Consider the following 24,188-nt stretch of genomic DNA (forward strand, 5'->3'; position numbering starts at 1 on the left):
AAAAAACAGCTTTGGCATTACAGGAATCAATTACATTTTAAAATATCTTACAATAGAAAAAACAGTTATTTTAAATTGGAACAATATCACAGTTTTTACTATAATTTTGATCATATAAACGAAACCTTGGTGAGCATAGGAGACGACTTTTAAAAATGTTCTATGTTCCTTAAATTATATGTTTTAAAGCATGAAATGGATTTTTACTGACATTTTCCAGGTATTACAGACCTTGTCTTGTGTGGTTTATAGTGGAGTTAATGGGGCTCATTGTAGTTGTGCTTGTTCTGCTGCCCTCTGCTGGTGGTGTTGAATGTGATGTGTGATGTGGCATTGTGAACTCCCCTTTCTCTGCCTTCAGCGCTCAGACCTTTAAAAACACCACACAGTCATATTTTGGCGAGCACAGCAAAGCTTGCAGCTATAAAAATGGAAATTCTGCATAAACAGCAATTTTCCACAAAGATCCACTTAGACTTACTGTACTGACAGTTATAACCCAGCTTTCATTGTTTAAAGTACAAAAAAAAAAGCTGTTGAATGTACATATATATGTATGTATGTGAATTTTATCTGCTTTTGTGAGCAAATCATATTTATAAAATCAAGTAACATTGATTAAAGATTAAGTTTATAAAATATGTTGACATGTTTTTAATATGAGTTTGTGTTGCAATATGATTAAGTTTTGTTTGGTTTTAATTAGTCCTTCCTGAACTGATTTTTATTCGTTTTTTTAGTTTGTACTGAACCGTTAGGGCTTTCTAAATGTGATTTTTCCACAGCTGAGAAAAAAAAAAAAGAAAAAAAAAAAAAGAATCTTAGAGATGTGGCTATTTTTAGAAAGGAAAAAACACTCCAGAAAGTTTGTTTGTGGGTTTTCCACTTCAAATAAAGGAAAAAATGCAGAACATTTTTTTTCTTATTGGTAACCATGAATTCCCTCCACACATGCTAAACTAGTCTACACCCACAGCATGTGACATGTTGTTAACCGTATCTGTAGTTTTGATTGGTGAATCTGTGCTCACTGTTTTCTGTCATGGTGTCCCTCACAGGTGGATAACGCCAAGGTTCTTCACTATGTTGGAGCAGGGGTGGCCTTCCCCACCAGTATGCTGCTTGTGTGTCTGCAGTCTGCGCTGACCTACCGCCTGGCGAAGACTCCGGGAGAATATAATGTGGGTCATTTGCGCCTCTTTATGACCCTGCTGGCCTTTGTAGCCCTGGTGCTTAGTATCCTTTACACTATCACTCATCCTCATGTTATTATATTGTATATTTGTATTAGGGTTGTAAATCAGTTTAGATTATTGCTGTCATAATATCAGATTTTCACTACATGATTATGGTGGCCACAATAATTTACGATAACGATATTAATGCAATAGCTATAGAAAAAAAAGTCAAATCCATCTTTAACTTTGTTTATTTTGTTTTCTCTTTTTTTGGTAAATGAATCACAGGCAAAATAAGAGTGTAGGGAGCTGGAGAGAGAGAATTAATATGTTTAATTATTTGCTCTTTATTAATTTATTTTCATTATTATATTCATTATACCACCATTTCTCAAACCACCAAAACCAATATCAAAACAGCTGATTGCTTCTGTATGTGTTATTCTCATTTCTAAATTCCTTTTTAAAATATCTTTAAAAATGTATTAAAAATATTCAACACTGATTTTAGATTTTTCAGTATGCATTAAAATGCACAGGTAATGCAAGCACCGACCTCATTGCAAATCTACCAAGTAAAATAAATATTGTAACAATTTTGCCACACTTTATTCATTTAATATTACATTTGTAACAAAACGTTTTTAATTAGACTAAACAACCAAAGCGAATTTGGTGAGTAGCCTGAACTTTTTTTTCTCAGTTGGATTTGTTGAAATCAAATTGACTTTGGAGGGTGTGTGGTTGAAGTTAACAGAATTAATCAGCTATGATGTAAAAAAAAAAGCATTAAAAACATGAATGGATTAATTTCGACAGCTGTAACCTGTAGCTGTTATTTTTTCATTGGTCATGTTTATTGTTGCAATATTCTCAGATCTCCCTTATTCCCAGAATATCCTGTTGTATTGAGCTTTCAGGTTTTGCACTTCTTTTCTTTCCCAGTCAGTGAGTTCATGCATGTTCTTCCTGTAATGCAAACAGGCCTTAGTGTTCACTATGATTCCTTGATGAAACTTTCCTCAGGCGGGGTGTTTTTTGTCCAGGAGAGTTTTGTCCTGCAACATGCATCAGCCATTTTCGAGTGGGTCTTCTGCGTCATTATTATGCTGTTCTACGGCACATTCGCTTTTGAATTCGCCGGGATATCTAGTGACACAATGATGGTGCTGGCCCGAGGGCAATCTCTACAGTCCGTAAGCCGAGACCACAAAATAGAGTCTCTTGCTGGGGCCAGTCAGCATCAGCCTGAGAGCCTGTCCATACTGTAACCTCAGTGTCCTGTATCTGCCAATCTCCCTCAGCACTAGAAAAGAACACTACAACTGCAGAGGGAAAGTGACAGAAACTGGACCTGGCTCTCATACAACCGGCTTACCTTTTGCCAAAGAATCCAGCTCAGATTTTGCACATTATTGAGAGATTTCTTCACTCTCTGGGGACCTTTTGAATCACACAGCTTCCATACTGGGAAAAACAAAGTTCATTGCCTGGATGTCTTGGAGTTTCCATTAGATCTCATTGGGATTTTGAAGTATCTGTGTTACTTGGATAAAGGAACTACAGACTGCTAGTTGGCTAAACTACATGCGTCCATTGGTGAAACTAGAGGACCGCTGCATCAATAGCATAATAAACTAATCCGAAGCCTTCTGCAACACTCAAGCATTTTAACATAGTGCCTCAAAACAATGGTTGTTGTGCCAATTCCAAACATTGCAAGACAATGGATCCAAAAATGCTGATGTTTTTCTGTGCCTTTAGGTTTTTTTTTTTTCGTTGGCAGTGATGGTTAAATCATATAACATTTTATTGTCACATATCTCTGCTGTTTGATAACTGATCAAGGTGGTTCATTTTGCCTTAATCACCATATGCTGTCTGAAATGTATTTTTCAGGAGATTGTCATTACCAATGTGCCTTAAAAACCAAATACCGATATTTAATAGAAATGTATGTCAATTGCCTTGAATATATAAGGCATGTATTTTTTTCATACGCAGCAAAAATTATGCTAGTTGTAAACAACTAAGCTGAACGAGATCAGCAAAAACTTCTCGCGAAACTGGTGCATAAACTTATCACATTAAGTCTCCAGTAATTGGTAGAGTCTATGAGTATTGCTGTACATTGTGACCAAATGTAATTGAGAAGAGAGTTCTGTGGTCAGTGTGATCATAGGTTTCCCTCTTTCTGTCACTGTGGGAATTGTTGTGTGTTGAGTGGGGTTTACGGGAGTTACAAGGAAGCGTCTAGTAATGAAAGACTGAGTTTTCTCAGAAGCTGCCCTTTAATGTAAAGGGTGACTAGTTTAGATGTACAGTAGGTCTCTGTGAGCTGTTTTTTTTTGCAGACAAAATTACTTGCTGCAGGACTGCAAGTTTATAATTGATTTTGTTTGTTTTGAAAAAACAGATGCAGTTTGGTTTACATTGGTCAAATGTTTTCACACTACCAGTATGACAAAAAAAAATCATATTGTTCCTCAGTCATTATCAAGGGAGTTTTGTCATTTAATTTGTCAGGATAAGAGCCATATTTATGCTTCTCACCATTTGATTCCACCAGTGCTGTCCTGAAAACATCTTTCATGTCATTTCAGTTTACTAATTCTCTTCGCTCAGGAATTCAGATCTGTCTTTTGCTGTCAGATATCTTCTCTCTGTGTTCCAGACTGCATTGATCCACCAGATATGAGTAAAAGTTTAACTGTTTCAGTTACTTGTTTAGAACATTTCCTTCATGTAGCCAGAGAGCTTTATTTTGCTTGGATTGCATCATTGGGACTGTTAACCCCATAAATTGGTTTAATTTGTTGTTTAAACCATTGACTCAGAAGTACTTCTGATATTGCGTAAAGAAATAATTCATCCAAAAATAAAACTTCACCATATACTCAACTTCATTTTTTTTTAATTCAAATGCTGTTATGTTCCCTGTGGAAGTCAAAAGAATAAATTTTAAGAATTGTTGTGCAGCTTTATTCCACACCGGACAATTCACAGTAATGACCACCATAAAAGTAGCTCATAACACTCATTTGGTGTATTTCAATTGTCCAACAAGCAGTGTTTTTTTTTTTTTTTTTTTGTTTTTTTTTTGGTTTATAATTATTTCGTTGCCATATCATTATGAAAATATTTGCATACCAGAATGCTCAGGTAAGATGTGAAATTAGAACAGCCATCTGTGTGCAGCCTCTTTGTTGTTTGCTTGTTTTCGTCACTTTTGTTTTTCTTCTTGTGCACTGGTTCGCTAAGCTAAGCAGCCAATCCAGCGCTACTTCACAACCAATTCGTACGTACTTTACGAGGTGGCTAATATGTACAAATGTGTATGACTTCAATTATTCGATTTTATATGATTTCTGTGAGGGGTAGGTTTAGGGGTGGTCAGATTTTTTGGTGCTTAACAGACATGGTCACCATGAGATGAATTTTTAAAGTAACAAGCAAAGAACCTGCATCTTCAAAAGTTTGCAACTATTCTCATTTTGTGTTTCAAAGGGGGAAAAAATAAATAAGAGGTCAACGTGAGGGTGAAAAAGTCATTTTTGACTAGTTAAGAAACCTGTTAAGAGTCATTTTCCTGCGTTACCTTTTGCCTAGACTTGTGTTCCTTCATGTATTATCTATTAAGTTTGCTTAAACTTGGACTCTGAAGTCTGACGGTCAATAGCTGTACTGTTGCAAACATGCTGTCATCATTCAACAAGACTCTGCCACACATTAGCATTTAATGATATACCAGATAGCAAAAAATATCTTCATGTGCCTTTGTTTCAACCAAAGATTGAATCACTCATTGGAGAAATGTTTTGGGGTGTTTGGTTGTGCTGTAAATTTGCCTTAAAATGTATGGAAATAAAGCAGAATCAAACATTACTTTCATTAACTTTTCTCTTATCTCTGTGAATGAACTTTGCTTAAGTCATGTAGACTGTGTCACACAATTCCTGTTAGTGGTCACCATGCCCTTGGAGTTTATTTAAACACATTGAATTTGTTATTCTTGTTTGACTTATCAAATGCTTTGCTTCAGATTTTGGTTACCTATTGCAAATTTGTGTAATAAACATAATCCTTGCACATAATTCAACCTAATGAAATGACTGGTTGGCATATTAACCAATAAATGAGTCATTTGTTGTGTTTAAAGACATCCATTCTGACACCAGACATATATGAAGAATTTTCCACACTTTTAATTATTCACAATTATTTACATGTCAGATCTCAAATTCAATCTTAAAGACAAAAGTTGAAAATCTGAAAGAAAACGGTAAGAATAAGATGGTTTATAGTGTTTTTAAGGGTTAATGCCTCTGTTGAACTCAGAAGTCTAAAGAAAACAAATGAGTGGCTTTCACACACATCTCAAGTGTGCAACATTATCTGGCTTTGTTCATAACTGAAGTACATAAACACACATACACATGCTCACTCTCCAGTGGTGACAATTAATGTAAGACCAGCACAGGATCTGTACACATAAACAACAATATTCAAAAAATATCCCTCTGCCATTATCAAACATTAATGAGCTTAATGCAGTCACAAATGAAGCATAAAAAGCTAATGTTCTTATGATGCAAGAAAAAGGCACACAAATTAGACCCTTTTAAGACGGTAAATATGATGCAAGGAATATGATTCTCAGATTGTATAACATGTATAAAACCTAAAGCTCCCAATGGTTCACATTATGCTTATAACAACACGTTGCTGTAACTCAGGTTACAGCCACAATGAAAACCCGATTAAATAGTAGCTATTTGACTCATGATAGAGGAAAAGAAATTGCAATGTAGTAAATTCCGAATAATTGTGATTTACATAATTTTAAGTATAAAGCTGAAATGTGTTTTCCCCCCAGTTTTTCTGAACCCTCCTCAGTTGATCGGAAAAACAGATAGGCTATTCCCGCCCAAAACTCCCGCCAGTGTTGCTGCTGACGAGTAATATTTTGATAGCACCACAGAGTCACAGTACTTACACTTTTTAAAGTATTTAATCTGATTACTTAAAGTTGATTAGTTTAAGTTTTCTCTATGGCAAGCTGGGATAGGACGCACTTCAGCTTTAAGGAATGATCGATTGTCATGAGTGTCGACGTGATGAAACAGTTGTGAGGGATCCTTTCACGACAGACGTCTTTTAATTTATCAATCTTGACATTTACAGTAGGCTATATTCTTCTAATCTGAAATGTAGCATATGCGGGAAGAGAACCAAAATCAGCTGAGAGAGTTGCGCTGGAGGAAAGAGCAACTGAATGACTGAAGGTAGGACTCGCACACCTCTAAACCTTGAGACTCCTGGCCATCTCCCAGGGGAACTCTGATCGGCCAAAATGACCGTAGCAGGCGGTGCTCTGGTATATCGGCCTCTTCAGGTTCAGGTCCCTGTCAGTGGAAATTGAGTTAGTTAGCTTTTCACCAAACAGCCCACACCTGAATCCTACTTGAACCAAAACTGTTCTTAATTTAATAAAATGTAGGCTACCAGATTTATGTAGCCTACATCGGTACTTATTAAATATTTATACTAAATAATTTATATTTTATACTATGTATAATGCATATTGAATTAATTTGAATTAAGAGACACCTAATACAAAGTAGAACCGCCATTTCGAGTACATTGGTGGTAGTGATACTCCCCCTGGAGGAAAAACTGGGAAATGCCATGTTTACATATATTACTATGAGGATAGAGCAGGATTGTAATCAGTGTAATTCTCTTCTTCTTCTTCTTTTTTTTTCCTTCATGCCACATATTTTTAAGATCCGGTATACACACACTGTTTTATGGGGACTTCCCATAGATGTAATGGTTTTTATGCTGTACAAACTGTAGGCCTAAACCTACCCCTCACAGAAAACTTTTTGCATTTTTAGATTTTCTGAAAAAATTATTTAGTGTTATTTATAAGATGTTTTCCTCATGGGGACCAAAAAATGAATTCACAAGGTCAAAAATTACTGGTATTACTATCCTTCATGGGGACATTTGGTCCCAGTAATGTAAATAATACCAGGTACACACACACACACACACACACACACACACACAAACACATATTCATAATATTACACCTTTGAATCTGCCCAAAGTGGTGCAAACATGTGAACTTGAACTAAGTTCCATGCTAGTCAGAATGTGTCAGTCATGCTGTAAATACACTTAACACACTAAAACCTGGACATTAAATGACTAAAGCGTAAAGAATTCACAATATTGTATTACAATAGTGCCCTCATTATTTCAAGAGCTTTCACAAGGACAGTTTTCACTTGCTGTTTTTGTTAAATATTGATATATGTTTAAATTAATATATAAAATGTTAATTTTATTTTGTGCTTACTCGTTGACTAAAATGTTGTTTTCATCTACTAAAAGTAGGCTAGATGATATTTTACTCCAAGCAAACCTGATTGGATGGGTATAACATTACTTGGCACTTACTGAACAGATGAAATAACAGATAACAATTCTCCCTTATTTTAGTGAACTAAATTCCATGTAAATAATGTCTCCCTCTATTTTAACTCACCCACACAAAATACTGAAATTAACCATTTGGTTTTTAAGGCTGAAAAACAGAAATTGTTGTTTTCTCTTCATAAAGTAGAAGAACATAATAACAACGTATTATCTTATTAATTGTTTACCTAACAATGACACCTGGTCGGAGGTCAAAGTTCTTGTTGACAATCTGTAGCAACTCCTTCTCTGTTTTTTCCGATGAGCCATAGGTGAAGAGGGAGATTGAGAGAGGGTGCGCGACTCCAATGGCATAAGACACCTAGTTTTAATCCATACCAGATAAAATTGGTCAATAATGTAGATCAACTTTTTTGTCTAGACACAACCTTATACATTGTTCACAGTTTTTAAACTTGTAAGATGTTATTGAAGGTGTCTACACTTTCGTCTCACCTGAACCAACACTCTTCTGCACAGTTTGGCCTTCACCAGAGATTTAGCCACCCAGCGTGCAGCATAGGCAGCAGAGCGGTCCACCTTGGTGTAGTCCTTTCCAGAGAAGGCCCCACCACCATGAGCCCCCCATCCACCATATGTGTCTACAATAATCTTCCTACCCGTGACACCAGCATCTCCCTGAAAAGCAAAGATTGTTTTATGGTTTAATGAAAATTCTGTCATCCTCGTGTCATTCCAAACCAATAGGCAGTTATTTTTTCCTGTGGAAAAACAAAGGGAGAATTTTGTGAAGAAACATGAAACAGCTCTTCATCTTAATGAAGCTCACCATGGCTCGCCATGTTCCGCTACAATGTCAGAGCCAGTGCTGTTTTGGTGTCGATGTTAAAAGTGCAGTATACAACAGTGTTCCATACAACCAACTAACAGAAGGTGCTCACCTGAGGCCCTCCGATGACAAAGCGTCCACTTGGCTGCAGATGGTAGACAGTCTTATCGTCGAGATATTTTGCTGGCACCACAGCTTTGATGACCTTCTCCTTCAGAATAAGCTTCTGCTCCTCCAGTGAAATGTAGTCGTCATGTTGGACGGAGATGACCACTGTATGGACACGCAAAGGTATCACAGCACCATTCTCCTGTTTGTAGTGCACAGTGACCTGGAGTTGTGGAAATCATATAGGAAAACATCTGAAGTCATAATTTTTTTGACATAGGGAATTTGAAGGACATTTCCTTCTGTACGTCTGAAAATGGCATGACTCTAAAATAGACCAGAGGTTTCAGCTTCCTGAAAGCTGTCCAGCTTGAGTTGCTGGCATGCTCCTGAGATTGACGGGTGCACAGTCGTGTCCTCTGTCCCACTGCGAAAAGTAAGGACCGGAGACCCTGGATGTCATGCTGGGGGTCATTTTCTCTCAAGCATTAAAAGAGACCGCCTCATGGTCACTATCTTGCTCAACAGGCGTCACACCTATTGGCCAATGTGTTGATTCAATGAACACTTGTCAGATAAGATAGCATGGTCAATGTCAGTCAGGGGCTTTGAACCTGCACATTGTGGCTTTAAAGACTCAATTATATAAACTTTCGAATACAAGTGTGCAAAAGTAACTTCACAACCTTTTTGGTTTTTCTTCTAAGCATAACATTTAGTTTTTTCATTCTTGTTTTGCTGACCTGAGTTTTTGAGTCTGGGCGGAGCCATGGGATGGTGCCATCCCGCCGCAGCTCGGCCATTTTGGCATTGAGTTTGTGAGCGAGGACAATTGTGAGTGGCATGCACTCCTCCGTCTCATCAGTGGCATAGCCAAACATGAGTCCCTAAAACACAATGGAAATGCAAAATGAGGATGTTTATCATGAATTATGTGCTCAAACACATTTTTACACATCCGTTGTGTTCGGACCTGGTCTCCAGCTCCAATGTCTTCTTCATGTCTGTCAATGTGGACACCCTGCGCTATATCAGGAGACTGCTGCTCGAGAGCCACCAGCACATTGCAGGTTTTATAGTCAAAGCCTGAACAGAGGAAAGAGTGGGAAAAAATGGTGGATGAGTTAGTATAGATCAAAAGTACCAGGCGGTATGCTGAAAATCAAAATATGTATTGCTCCTGACCTTTTTCAGAGTTGTCGTAACCAATGTGTTTAATGGTGTCACGCACAATCTTCTGGTAGTCAACGTTGGCCCGAGATGTGATCTCACCGCAGAGAAGTACCATACCAGTCTTACAAACAGTTTCTGATGATTAAGACAACCTTAATTACACTCTAAAAAATGCTGGGTTGTTTCAACCCAACTTTGGGTCAAATATGGACTAACCCAACCGCTGGATTAAATTTTTAACCCAAAAGTTGGGTTAGTCCATATTTGACCCAAAGTTGGGTTGAAACAACCCAGCATTTTTTAGAGTGTATTCAAACGACCCTTAAAAAATGGAAGTTGCCACTGTATAATCCATTGCTAGGTTAAATTTAGACATGAAGATGTTATCCATTTAATTGCCCTTAAACTTTAGGGACAGAAAGAGTACAAGAAATGGTCACTCTATAACTGAACAAGCGTCAAGATAAGTGACCAGCTGTTGGACTATAAACTTTCAAAGAGTATATTGACACTCGTGTTTATACAGAAGGATTTTATGTGTTTATTTTGTTTGTGATTAAAAATGTTCACTCACCACAGGCCACTTTAGCATCCGGGTCCTGCTTCAAGTGTGCGTCAAGAACTGCATCACTGATTTGGTCACAGATTTTATCTATTAACGAAATCACACCATAATAAAACTAAGTTATGTAATGGTTCAGATTAAGGTTCAAGTGTGCGTTTAAAGTTATAACACCAGAAAGTTTCAGTTGAAATGCCTGTCCTATAGCAAGACTGTAGGACATAGGAATCCCGACAAAGCAAAACCCCAGCTGAGCAGCTGGAGGACAATACCGGTGGTCCTCTCCTTTCAGAATCATTCACTCAGTCTATATTTGTGCTGCTAGCTGAGGCAACAGTTTAGTTGAGTTACATCAGAAACTACGCTGTCAAAAACAACATCTCAGGTGATAATATAAGACAAACAAGGCAAATCTATGAGGTCGCTTCAGTCTGGAGCATTATGGAATAGATTTTTTTGCGTCCTGCACATGTACACCTATTGATTGATCTGCTGAAATATGTGCTGATGTGAGATGTTTATCAAGACTCTCAAAATTGTTCATGTGAACCAGACAGGTTTGCAAAATTTGTCTAGGAGGAACCAGACCAGATTAGATTAAAAGTCATTAAAACTCATTAAGCGTCATTAAGTTTTCTTTAAAGAAGGTTTGAAATATGTATTGTGAAATGTTAATCAAACTGACTTGACAAATTTCAGGAGTGCAGCATATGAAACTGTCTATAGCACTTTGGCCTTATAGCATGACATGAGAGAACCGCAATATGGTCGATAAGAAATATGAGGTCTGGCAAGTTCCCACCTGAAACAGAAATAACTACTGAAGCAAAATCTGTTGGCATACAGGTGTGCCAATAATTGACTCATACAGCCATGGGATGGTGTCATAATCAAATCATTCTTTGTATAAGTAAGTTCATTATGAAATAAATTGCATAGTAAATATGTAACTGAGAAAAGCCACCAAGTGATAGGCAGGAATTTAACACCCCTGTAAAAGTCATGACCCCTAATTGACTATTTTTGTCTACTACACTTTCACTCAATGAAATACCAGCTAAGCACATGGTACTGTGGAAGTATTGTTACTGAAAGTGTGAATGAACCCCACTGAACTGTTGCTTAAGCAGCTTATTTCTGTACGAACTGTTGTTTAACCAGCTCACCACTTCTATATGCTCCAATGACTTGTTGAGGCAGGTGAATTCGTCTATAGGTAGCTACATGTCTTTAGGGTTTTTCTCCAAGCAAGCACCCAGGTAAAGAATACAAAAGTTATGTAGTACATACTACAAAGTTTTAAAAAGCATTTTTGAGAGTTTAATTTAAAAGTTCAGATTGAAAATCACCTGGATGCCCTTCTCCCACAGACTCTGATGTGAACATGAAGGATCCGTCATCATGAACGTCATTCAGTCCTTCCATGTTTGCCAGCAACTGAACAGATCTTCAAAATCAACAGGACAAAGTAATCTATCAAATTCTTAATAATTTTCCTCCAACTGTGGTTAAAGCAGGCCAAGTATGCAGAACTCCTTACAGTCTCGAGGGTATAGAAGAAAGATAGAAAGAAAGTGAGGTTTACAGATAGATCATAGACTATATAACACACAACCTTGTCTCAGCAAGTTTGCCCCTATATATGGCAGAAAGAAAACACACACACTAAGCTTTACTCACTCTCTCACTCACAAATATACACACATACACACAGGTGTCAAGTGAACTAGTGGGGCAGACCATTCCAGGGGGTGTTGTTTGAGGGGAGGAGATTCAAACTTTCAGAAACACTCTGTTAACCCCTTGTGCACTCAGCTCTGTAATAGGAAGGTTTTCTTTGTGGTGGGAGGGTTGCTGTTGTCAGTGGACACTTGTGGGCTTGAAATCATCCTCACATCACACTAATAAGTATCAGGGCTGGAGCTTTTACAAACAGACCTGAGGGTGATTTATGATCAACTTTGTGGAAACGTTATGTCAAGTAATATAAAATCTGAAGGGGTGTGGTGAAGTTGCAGATGTGATTGAATGATACAGCACTCCTCTCATTTGAAAAGGACATGTGCTTGGCAAAAATGTATTTTTCTGTGGTAGTGTAATAAATGTATTGCAAAATTTTTTTTAAAACACTGTGGTATAACGTATAACAATCAAGGTCTGTTCCAAGACATGTTGTCCTTATCTTTGTTTGAACTGTCTATGCTTAGACTGTGCTTATAATGTGCAGGTTTTGGATTATTATGTATCTTGATATGACCACTTCTTATTTCTATTTCTGCTGTCAATTGTAGTTTGAAGATTTCCACATTCTCAATTAAATGTTCCATTTCAAAGCTTCAAAGGTGCAATATGGGTCAAGCCAGGATGTGACCAAGGGTTGAAATGTCAAATTAGGAAGACCCACTGGATCACAACTTTGCAAAATTAATGTATTTATTAATTATTGTAGCCTAATAGTGTACATAATTTATTTTCATACATTTTATTTTGTTGCTTCATTCTCTGATCTGCGGCATTTGAGTTGCATACCACTAAATCTCTCTCAAAATCAAAATATTTCAAGAGCTCTAAAACATGAATTTGAGCTGAATAATGACACTTTTGGGTTGCTTTGCAGCAGAATTTGAATTCGTCTCACTTAAGTCTGCGTCACTGATTCTGTTATTTCCTTGTTTATTACTGTGACACTGCCTTAAAACAATCTAAAGCGCTATATAAATAATGGTGACTTGACTTGATAGAAGGCAAGTTTATTGTCATTTAGTAAATACTTAGAAAGAAACTTTTAGTACAGGCCCTCCCCAGTCTAACGCCCTACTGTCAAATGCAAAATTGGTGACATGGCAGGATTGTGATCTTAGTTACTCTCCAGTTCTTTAGGCACCCCTACATAGGATTAAACATTCTGCTTTTACATTTGAGCAGAAAGACAAACAAAATCTATAGGAACCTATAGGAATGACCTAACTTTACCTATAACTGACTGAACTGTGACAGTGGATTGCATAGATGCTGAATAAATGTATTGATGCTTTTCTGTGAACAGATGTGTTTAGCATAAGCATTATAATATTATAATTTTGCAGTTGGTGAGAAGTGTAGAAATGTTATTTTGGGGGGAGAATTTTTAGCGAAAAAATTAGTCAATGAAGTGAGATGGCGAGACAAAGTCAGTTTCTTGTTGAACTCTCAAACTGAGACATGTGGCATAAAAGATGAACTCTGATAAACAACAACAACAGCAAAAACACTGGTAATTATGTCCATTGACAATTTAAAACTACACACGTACAAACAGGTGAGCACGTGAGACCACACTTCATGAACTATGGTCCTTCAGCTGTGAGTAGATATGTGGTAGCTGTTCAGAAATGGCCTAACAATCTTGTCAGAAAACAAACCCGAACAAACAGGATCAGAAAATTGAACGGATGCAAGCAGGTCTATAATGAACTGGTTTAAAAGTTCATGGCTAGATAGTCAGTAGCCCTGTGTACTGTGTGTGTATGACTGGTCCACTCCTGGTCTACATATATGACAGAACTATTCATGTCCAATAATCCACAGCTATTGCGTTTTTTTAAAATCACATGGAAAGAAATATAGACCTATCCATTATGCTGATTTCAAGACCTGTACCAATAAACTCCTAATTTGCTGTTTATTAATAGTTCATAAGGTTGTTAAGTTTAGGTATTGGGTCGGGTTAAGCGATCTAAAAGATGGTCATGCAGAATAAGGCATTAATATGTGCTTTATAAGTAGTAATAAACAGCTAATATGCTAGTAATATGAGTGCTAATAAGCAACTAGTTAATAGTGAGAATTGGTCCCTAAACAAAAGTGTTAACAAATGTTTAGTTATAGAGGATGTTCAGCATTCTAACCAAGTTCTCTCATTGTACCTAAAACTCCTACTGTACAATAATATTTTAGGTACTGAAACTCGGATATGATTTAGACCCATTTCTCCATACAGAGTTTAGTGGGATGACACAACTCAGCTTTCAAAAAAAAAAAAAGCCACTTTTTCAACTGGACAGTAATGGGGACAATTGTAGGACATTCACCTCTTTTCATATGTCATTTGTCCTTGTGTTTGAGATCATTGTCCAGCTAAAAGATTAACTTTCTCCTACGCTTTACTTTCAGCAGACTGTAACACTTTCTCCAATGGTATTTCCATCCATTCTTGTTTGATTTCAACAAGACATATAGTCATTCTATAGGGAATGCCATCATCATATTGCAATTTAGACGTTTTAAAGTGTGGGCATTGTTTGTATTTTTACTATTTTTTACAAAAAAAGCTGGTTTTGTGGTTATTTGACCACAACAGCTTGTTAATGAGCTTTTTGTCAAACTTCAAATTTCGCTTCTTTTATATCACTCACACACAGAGGCCTGTTATGCAGAGCTTTGTTGACTGGTGCACCTTAATAGGGTAGTTGGTTTCTGAATTCTTCAGAAATTTTAAGGCATTTCTGTGTGTTTTAATTCTTTTTAATTCTTTTAATTTATCTTTCTTGTCGACCAGGTTCACTCATTGAAAATGGGCACTTAATCTTTATCTCTTTATCCAGAAAATGATTCCAGTTGGTGTGGATGACGTGCATCATTTGAGTTTTATCAGGAAGGTGTTATTGTTGCTTATGCTTCATGCAAGAGAGAGAATTAATACATAATAATAACAATGTATAATGCATAACAAGATATTATGTTGATCTTCAGTGGTTAGAAATAGAATATATTGTACATAAAACATTATGTGGATATATGCATGTGTTTTATGTCTTTATGTTAGGCAGGTCAGTTTTTGTATTAAGATGATGATGTAATTGTGGCAGAAGTACACAGGTTGAAAGGTTGATGTTAGTTGAGGTGAAAAACATCTGTTTATATTTTGTTACCATTCTCTTGGTACAAAACGTACGTGGCTGATGCTGATTGGTGTACGGCGATAAACACAGTCACCTGCCCTGCCCCATTTTTTTAAAGGTAAACTCTTTAGATAAGCATGGAGGAGTGAAGTGCGTCAGCCAATGGCTAACTGAGATGAGGACATTTAGTAGGTGGGGTATGTATGCTTACAGCTGATTGGCCCGTAACCCAGACACATGGGTAAGACAGAAACTCTTGAAAGTGCTCCAATGAGGTAGACCTAGGTGAACTTTACAGTTGGTGCTGGGTATGAAACCTAAGCTGAGTCTCTGATTTGAAACTCTGCCATCTATTTATGAACTTTCATTATGAACACAGTAAATCAATAAACACATGCAGTCTCCACCCCGATACTCACTGCCATCTCATCACCAGTTTAGAGCCTTCAAGCTAAATCTGAAGTCACTGTGCATGAAGCATGGAACACAGATGAATTATACTACATTTATTTTGATTAAAAATACAATTAAGTGCTGTGTTACTGCTTCATCGTCATTACTGTAATAATCAGCTATAACAAATGAAGGAGGTTTCCCACATTGGCTCGGCAGTCGGCTGGAATGCAGCAGCTGCAGGATAGGGTGGGATATTGGGACAACTTTCATCTCAGCACATTCCAGCCTACAACAGCCAGAAGCAACTGGCCTCTACCCCTCTCCCCTAAAAATAACTATTACCACCAAAATAGAGCTGGCCCAGATCCACTAACCTAACTGTATCATCTTACATAATCAAGTTCTTAACACTTGTAAGCAAACACACCTGGGACTGGCTATGTGCTAATGTAGTGGAACGAGCTCAGGAACTCATGAAGTACAAACATATTCTGCAAATATCTGTGCTGAATTTTCAGAAAGATGTGATGTTCACTTTATTTGTGAAATATATCACTTTATGGCTGAGATTATTATGAGAGCCTCACAAAATTAACATACCTTGTTTATTATTTTAAATGAGTCTTCCCATTAATGCCATTATATTGTTCATTCAGACTGATTCGCGAACGTAGAACGCGCATATAATTACATTTTTTTATTATAATTAAAAATATGAATATTTGTTTAGAATTCCCCATTTATGTTACAACATTTTATAAACCAACATAAGCAGTTATCATATAATTATGTAATGATATTTCAATATCCTAAATATTATATGTTAGAAACAAAAGTAGTGGAACTAAACTTTCTGTATTTGATGTAATGAGTTTAGAATGTAGTATCTTAACCATGACATCTTTGACCCAGGTTCTCAGAGCATTAGGCCCGTTCTTCGCTGCTCTACTGCACTCCTATACAGACCTCTTCCTTAAAAAGCCTTCATGGGATTCCAGGTGTGCATAAATATTGTGTCACCCCTATAGTTTTTTTTTTTAATGCAAACCCTGGTTTGTATATAGTTATTGTATGCCATGTTAGCTTTGTTCTGCAATGAATAAATAAACAATCCAAAAAAAAAAAGCCTTTTATTGGCAAGTCTGGAGGTATAGACAACACATACCTTTGACATCAGGAGTTGGTGAGGTCATATAAAAATGTGTAACTGCCTTCATATCACAACCATTTCATATAATTTATATCATTTTGTTAGATCAATAGAGCAGTGTGATTTCAGTATGGATTGTTTATAATTTCAATAAGCTTTATTATTTTCATCTGGCACTTCTTTTAACACCTGTGTGTGTGTGTGTGTGTGTGTGTGTGGAATGTCAATATCTTTTTTCAAGCTACTCTGTCAGATGAGAAGCAAAACACAGTAGGAGAGTGTGGTGCAGTGCATGGCTGTGTGAAGGCCTGGATGATTGTGTAAGGAGGTAAAAACAATCCGATTTCGGTAACGTTCCGTTTTTGGGTCTATTGTAAACTCATATAGTCTGCATATGTGACTGTGTCATCTCCGAGGCCTCTGAGCTCTCCTCTATGAAGCTGAAGATCATTTTGTATGCTGTTGTTAAGGAAGACACAGGCACAGAAATACAGAACTTCAAGAAGCTCTTTACTGGAGAAATCTTTGTGGATGTGCAGGTGCATATGCCTCAGATGCTTTTACCTTTTTGACTTGATGCTGAAAAATATAATCTTGTGATATTTAAATTTATGACTAAAATGTTTGAATCTTGGTTGAATGCTTGCTGCCATTTAAGATGTATTCATAAATCACTTTTGATGTCATTAAATAAAAATTTAAATATTTCCTTTCTACAGTTCTCTTCTGTGACAGGTGGGCTTGTTAGGGTTTCTGCATCAATAAGAATGTCTCACAATGAAGAACCTTTATTTAATCATTATCACAGCCGGTGCCTTTTAATTTGTATATTAAACTGCATGAACGACAGTGAAGGATTTGTAAAAGTTTTGCGCAGTACATATTTTTTTGTGTTGCCTGTCTCTTTAAGAGGTTAGACAGGCTAGTCCTCCTCCAACTGAACGCGTCTGTCCCACATCGCAGTTTAACAGCCAACTGACACAGAGCCGCGGAACTGCAGGCGTGAGTATTATTCGTTTTGATCTTTTTTCAACTCTTGTGCATTAATGCAGATAATAATGTTTATAATATTCTTATATTGTCAATGCTTGTATCTGGCATTGCAACAACAACCTAACTCTCTGGCTAGTCAAACAAGCTAGCCAGCAGGTGTTAGCTCAATGTACTTTAACCTCCTGTGCCAGCACTGAGCAGTGCACAGTATAAAGTCATCTCCATGCTGACTCAGCCTTGCTTTAGTATCCTTTTAGTACCCTTACATTTAATTAGCATTAATTTATCGATTTTGCATCGGGTTATCTAATACGTCAGCAAGCAATAAGTTATAACTTACTGATTATTTTTAATTCTCTACACTTCCAGGCCAAATGTAAGCTGGTTAGGCTAGAGGATTGTGTTACTCTGTAACACAGAGTTTGATAACGCTTTTGTTTCTGGAGTTTAGTGAAGTACATCACCCGAGTGACAGAAATCAGCACAAGTGTCTAGGATAAACAGAGTTTATTGGCAATCATGTCAACCTAAATATAATTTTAACATGTGTGCCTATATAAAAATGTCTTTTGCAGTTCACACTTTGTTGTTTTTTTCCCTTTTCGTGAGGTAAATTACAGTTTTTTCTAACCAGGAAACCCTCAAATATGCATTCTGGGAGGAGAATACATTTTTTTTTAAAGCTGTGCAGACCTTTAATTAGGTAAATCATACCTGTAATTAAGAGCAAGCTGCAGAGATGTACAGTATATGCCCTTGTGGAAAAAGAAGTGCACTAATTGTATTTGGACTTGAAGTGTACTTCAAACCCTGAAAATTAAAAACTGTTGTTGCCATTTAAGTGTTCTTAAACAGAGAACACTTTCATGACTGTTTCTTAACACACTTAAGTACACTTTTAAAAAGAAATACACTTATTTTTGTATTACTAACATACAGGTACATCTCAAAAAATTAGAATGTCGTGGAAAAGTTCATTTATTTCAGTAATTCAACTCAAATTGTGAAACTCGTGTATTAAATAAATTCAATGCACACAGACTGAAGTAGTTTAAGTCTTTGGTTCTTTTAATTGTGATGATTTTGGCTCACACATTCTAATTTATTGAGATGCACCTGTACTACTGCACATGTAAAGTACTTGATTATAGTTTTAACTGTAGTGTCATTCACTATTGCAAATTGCAACTTAATCATTACGATTATATAATTACATAACATACACATTTTAATTGAAAATATATTCAAGTATATTTCAGTTTTTCCATAATTGTTTGTCAGTACATTCAACAGTATAATTTAACCATATGTGACCCTGGACCACAAAACCAGTCTTAAGTAGCTGGGGTATATTTGTAGCAATAGCCAAAAATACATTGTATGGGTCAAAATTAAAGAATTATGGAATTACATATAAAGATGTACTTAAGTTACTTAAGCTAATTGCATTTAATATAAATTTTCCAAAAACCATTCTTTTGACCGTTCTTTTTAAGTATTTTATTTCTGTAATAATAAAAGCTTACTACTTTTTCCACAAGTGTGTACACCCAGAGAGTTCTTATTTTTTAGTTTCATTGTTGTTTTAGGACTTATTTTAAATTTGGAGAAAAAAAAGCCTACATTGAGAAGTAAAGCACTGTTTTCCTTTCCTCTCCAGAGCTTTCCACTGAACTTCACTTTTTCCCGATTGGGAAAGGTTGGCTAAACTCACCTTGGATGTTAGCAATGGCCCTCATGCGAGTACGACCCATGCGTTTGACCCTTTTGTCACCACCAAGAGGAAGATTTTGTCTTTGTGTGAATAGTGATGTTAAGTTCAGAGTCTCTGTGTCCCAGTCCCCCCAGCTTCTAGCCTTTGATAAGACAGTCATAACTCATAACCTCCCTCCAAAGTATCCCCCGCTGACCGTCACTACATGCCGACCGGAATTCAAGACAGTAGCGTTCCCCACTTCTGTCAACTCTATATGCGTACGTGCTTTTTCGACAAACTGCCACTTCTTGAGGGAAAGCCAGAACAGCCAGTCTCCCTTTAGAATGACAAAAGGTACTGCTCCTGCCCCAGCATGTCTTGGTATAGAGGTGTTATAGCAATTACATGCTTGCCTTTAGTACAAATATGGAAAAAAAAAAAAAAAACACAGACACTTTGCGTGCAATGGTATTCTTTCAACGGTTTTTTGGGTTGATTGTGAGAAGAATATTACAACATATAATGTTTCGTGTAACTTACCATACATATTTTCACTGCAGTGTCATCGTCTGCTCTGGAGGGTGGGACGCTTGCCATGGGCATTTGGTCACTTGACCTTGGTGCTGTGGGGGCCGCCATTGCTGGCTTAATACTTGCAAACACTGACTTCTTGCTGACTAAACCGGCACCTGCCATTCTAGAGTATCTAGGGAATGCTGACCTGAAAACCATCAACAGTGGTAAGAAATGAACTGAAATACAGAGGAAGTAATCCTAGGGATTTTTTAAATAAAATTTTTACCAATTGCTGTCATAATCAAAAAAACAGTGAAGGAATCACAGTATTTATTGAATATTTTTTCATCTGCATCCGTTCAGATAAGAGGACTTTAAAAGCGAAAACTCTCTGGGAGAAATCTGGTGCAGTGTTTATGGCTGTCCGGGGACCTGGATGATTTTTGTGCAGAGAGGTAGTGATCATGCTCATAATAAAGTTCAGTCAGATGCTCTAATTCACTGCCCAGACAGAATCTGAGCACTAATTTGGGGGGAAATTCTGTGATAAAGGAATAGTTTACCCAGAAATAAAAATTTGCTTAAAATGTGCTCATTTTCAGTCCATCCAAGATGTAGATGAGTTAGCTTCGGAACAGATTTGGAGGAATTCAGCATTACATCACTTGCTCACCAATGGATCCTCTGCAGTGAATGGGTGCCGTCAGAATTAGAGTCCAAACAGCTGATAAAAACATCATAATAATCCACAAGACTCCTGTCCATCAGTTAATGTCTTGTGAGGTGAAAAGCTGCATGTTTGTAAGAAAAAAAAAACAAGGCGTTTTAACTTTTATCATTGCTTCTGAGGAATATGCTTCTTCCAGTAAAAACAGTCCATCCCTGATTGTCCTCTCACATCAAAATCAACCAACATATTTGTTGCAAACCGTTTTGGACCGTTTCTGCTTGTAAGTGGTGGTTGATCTGTGCATATTTCTCTCCCGATTCAGATGAGACTCGTATGTTAGCCAGTGTGACGTTAAAAACGTGTTATTGATGGATTGTTTTTTAAATTACAAACACGTAGCTTTTCACTTCACAAGATGCTAATTGATGCACTGGAGACATTTGTGGATTATTGCAATATTGTAATTGCATTTTGGCCAGGAGCGATGGTTTAAAGTTAAAAAGCAGCGTTTCACTTTACAAGATATTAATTGATGGATGTGGATTACTTGTGGATTATTTTGATGATGTTTTTATCAGCTGTTTGGACTCTCATTCTGACGGCACCCATTCATTGCAGAGGATCCACTGGTGAGCAAGAACTAAATGCTAAATTTCTCCAGATCTGTTCCAATGAAGAAACAAACTCATGTACCTCTTGGACAGCCCGAGGATGAGTACGTTTTCAGCAAACTTAAATTTTTGGGTGAAGTATTCCTTAAAAAGAAGCCAGGAATACTACACTACTATTAGTTGCAAAAAGCATAAATACAGTAGTCTAAATAATGAATACATGACATGTGAGACATGTGAGGCTGCTGATAACATGATTGTTTATCTACAGGAGGCCTCTGAGCTGTCCTCTCTGAAGCCCCAGCTGGATGAGCTTGGGGTCCCTCTGTATGCTGTTGTGAAGGAGAATGTAGGTACAGAGATTCAGGACTTCAGGCCTCGCTTAGTAGGGGAGATTTTCCTGGATGAAAAGGTTAGTAAACATTAAAGGGATAGTTTGCCCAAAAATGACAATTCTGTCATCATTTACTCATCCTCGTGTCATTCCAAACCCATAAGACTTTTGTTCATCTTCGAAACACAAATGAAGATGTTTTTTATGTAACCTAGGAGTTTTCTGTGCCTCCACTGTATAAGCCCACGAAAACCAAAACTTTGACATTTAAAATAATAAAAGTAACCCATATGAATTGAGTGGTTTAATCCAAGTCTTCTGACGCACATGCATAGAGCACATCAAATATGGTAAATGGAAGCTCAGTCGTGTCTGCATGATGTGTATTACCAAATAGAGCAAAAAGCTACCAGTAGTTGATTATTCATTCATTCTTCTGCCTGGGTGTCTGTTTGTGCACAGCAAGCTTTTTATGGGCCACAACAGAGGAAGATGGGTGGGCTTGGTTTCATTCTCTTGGGAGTATGGCAAAACTTTATAAGGGCCTGGAGGTCAGGTTACCAGGGCAACGTGAATGGAGAAGGTTTCATTCTGGGAGGAGTGTTTGTCATCGGATCTGGTGAACAGGTAATCATTTAGATATTTCATGGCACCCAAGAGAGTGCTTTTGCAGTTGTAAGGATAAAAGAAACTCAGGAAACTCAGATACTTTGATCTCCTGAGAAACAGACAATACACTGGCACCTTCAAGACACCCCACAGAGGGGTGGTGCAGGAAACGCCTCTCTCACATATGCATCAGTGCCTTTTCATCTGCTCCCTCCACTGGATTCACTCAGAATGGTCAAGAATATAATGTTCTATATGAATGCAAATAAGATTTACAGTCATGTTTGGTAGTGCATTTCAGAGCTTCAGCCACGTGCTTGTCCTCACACATCCTGTTCTTTGTTGTTTTCAGGGGGTTCTTCTAGAGCACAGAGAAAAGGAGTTTGGAGATAAAGTCAGCATAGGGTCGGTTTTGGAAGCCGCTAAGAAAATTGTGGTAGAAAAGTAGATGTTGTCTAAGTTTGTCAGGTGCAGCAAAGCTGCCAAGCTTGATTAAAATAGAGATTAAGGAAAGTTCTCCCTTGATCTAGAGTCACAATCCACCTCATCACACTTCATATCTCCTACTAATGCTGTGAATAGAGAGAGAAGCTCAGGTTATGTTGAATTGTTAGCACTGACTGGTACATTTAAGAGCTAAGTGGCAATGCCACAGAGTTGCTTGTGGCCTCATTTTAATTCTGGTATGTACAAATGAGACTAATGTAGTGTAATTAAGTAATACTGTTTTGTTTGTCATGAATCGTATTGTTGTTTTTCACCTTACTGCATTCCTTCGGTTGCCTGCTGCCACAATGGTGTTTTTTTGTTGTATGTGTATTAATGAAAGTCTGTCTCCAAACTCCATGTTGAAAGAGCAGATCTGATGCAAACACATGCTTACAAACCTGCTGGTTTCTGGTCAGTGAGCAGCCAAAGGTTCAGCTTGGGGTGGACACAATGAATAATAAACATGTCATCTCCAAAAATTCAGTTTGTCTTCATTTGACATTCTTTTCAGTATTGTTAATCCACATGAGAAGTTGCTTGTATTGCAGTCATTTACATTGTATTTCTCCACAACACAACTTGCTACTGAGCCATTCAGCTCTAATCTCTGATTAGTATATTTGCACATGCAACAAAGAGCTTTTCTCTGTTCACCTACTTTTACGCTTGCATTTTAAAAGCAGAGGACTTTGAAACGGCCCGAATAATAGCATTTTGCTTGTTTAATTAGAAATCTGTGTTCCATCTGGGGAAGCCAAGCCATCCAAGTTTAGAAAATGTCTGATTAAAGGAATAGTTCACCCAAAAATGAAAACTTACTTCCCTTCAATAAATTATTGACCAATGGATCCTCTGCAGTGAATGAGAATTGAAGCAGCTGACAAAAGCATCATGGTAATCCACATGACTTCAGTCCATCAATTAACATCTTGTGAAATGAAAAGCTGTGTTTGTAAGGAGTTCATCAAGGCGTTTTAACTTTAAAGCACTGGTTCTGGCCAAAATGAGTAAATAATTCATAACTTTTCATCCGGTGAAAAAGTCCATCCCTTGTTGTCCTCTCACGTCAAAACCCACTGACACGTTTAAAACTCTTTTTGCTTCTAAATGTTGCTTGATCTGTGCATATTTCTCTCCTGATTCAGAAAAGGATTGTATTTCAGCTGGAAAAAAATGTTTTGAAATTAAATAGGTATATGAATTTGTTACAAACATGCAGCTTCTCACTTCACAAGACATAAACCGATGGACTGGAGTCGTGTGGATTACTTGTGTTTTTATCAGCTGTTTGGACTTTCATTCTGATGGCACCCATTCACTGCAGAGGATCTATTGGCGAGCAATATGTAATGCTAAATTTCTCCAAATCTGTTCCAAAAAATAAATAAAACTCATCTACATCTTGGATGACCTGAGGGTAAGTACATGTTGAGGAAATGTTACTTATCGTTTGAACGATTCTTTTAAATCAACTGTTATATGCCATTTTTTTTCTTGGTTCTTCTAAGTATGATGTTCATCTATAGCAAATGCTAACAAACGAAATA

General features: G+C 37.2%; 2 protein-coding genes and 1 pseudogene across 4 annotated transcripts in view; 2 read left to right on the forward strand and 1 right to left on the reverse strand.

Moving 5' to 3' along the window:
• The window catches only part of LOC107708463 (transmembrane protein 150A-like), a 51,990-nt gene extending 33,525 nt beyond the window's left edge, over positions 1-18,465 (forward strand). The window contains exons 7-9 of one of the 2 annotated variants that reach the window (XR_001636363.1): positions 1,059-1,236; positions 2,205-3,501; positions 18,454-18,465. Coding sequence is in view for 1 of the 2 variants with exons in the window: in XM_016512707.1 (XP_016368193.1) it covers positions 1,059-1,236; positions 2,205-2,449 (423 nt within the window). In the remaining variant the exon portion in view is untranslated. Of the gene's footprint in view, positions 1-1,058; positions 1,237-2,204; positions 4,264-18,453 lie in introns of those variants that run through there. The other variant, XM_016512707.1, reaches the window with a different exon arrangement.
• Positions 6,050-11,988, reverse strand: LOC107708460 (S-adenosylmethionine synthase). 2 transcript variants are annotated; one of them, XM_016512703.1, is made up of 9 exons: positions 11,647-11,988; positions 10,310-10,387; positions 9,748-9,870; positions 9,536-9,648; positions 9,306-9,449; positions 8,567-8,785; positions 8,121-8,303; positions 7,853-7,986; positions 6,050-6,583 (listed from the first exon to the last, which is right to left on the reverse strand). In XM_016512703.1, the coding sequence occupies exons 1-9, from the start codon at positions 11,720-11,722 to the stop codon at positions 6,481-6,483; spliced, it is 1,173 nt and encodes a 390-aa protein (XP_016368189.1). In that variant the 5' UTR covers positions 11,723-11,988; the 3' UTR covers positions 6,050-6,480. The 2 variants fall into 2 exon arrangements, with proteins under 2 accessions (XP_016368189.1, XP_016368190.1); XM_016512704.1 differs by lacking the exon at positions 11,647-11,988 and adding an exon at positions 11,464-11,599.
• Positions 17,185-23,111, forward strand: LOC107708461 (redox-regulatory protein FAM213A-like; annotated as a pseudogene).
• Positions 23,112-24,188: the final 1,077 nt, after the last annotated feature.

The sequence above is a fragment of the Sinocyclocheilus rhinocerous genome, unplaced genomic scaffold (genome assembly GCF_001515625.1).
Source record: "Sinocyclocheilus rhinocerous isolate Xijiao unplaced genomic scaffold, SAMN03320098_v1.1 scaffold295, whole genome shotgun sequence".
Classification (NCBI taxonomy): Eukaryota; Metazoa; Chordata; class Actinopteri; order Cypriniformes; family Cyprinidae; genus Sinocyclocheilus; species Sinocyclocheilus rhinocerous.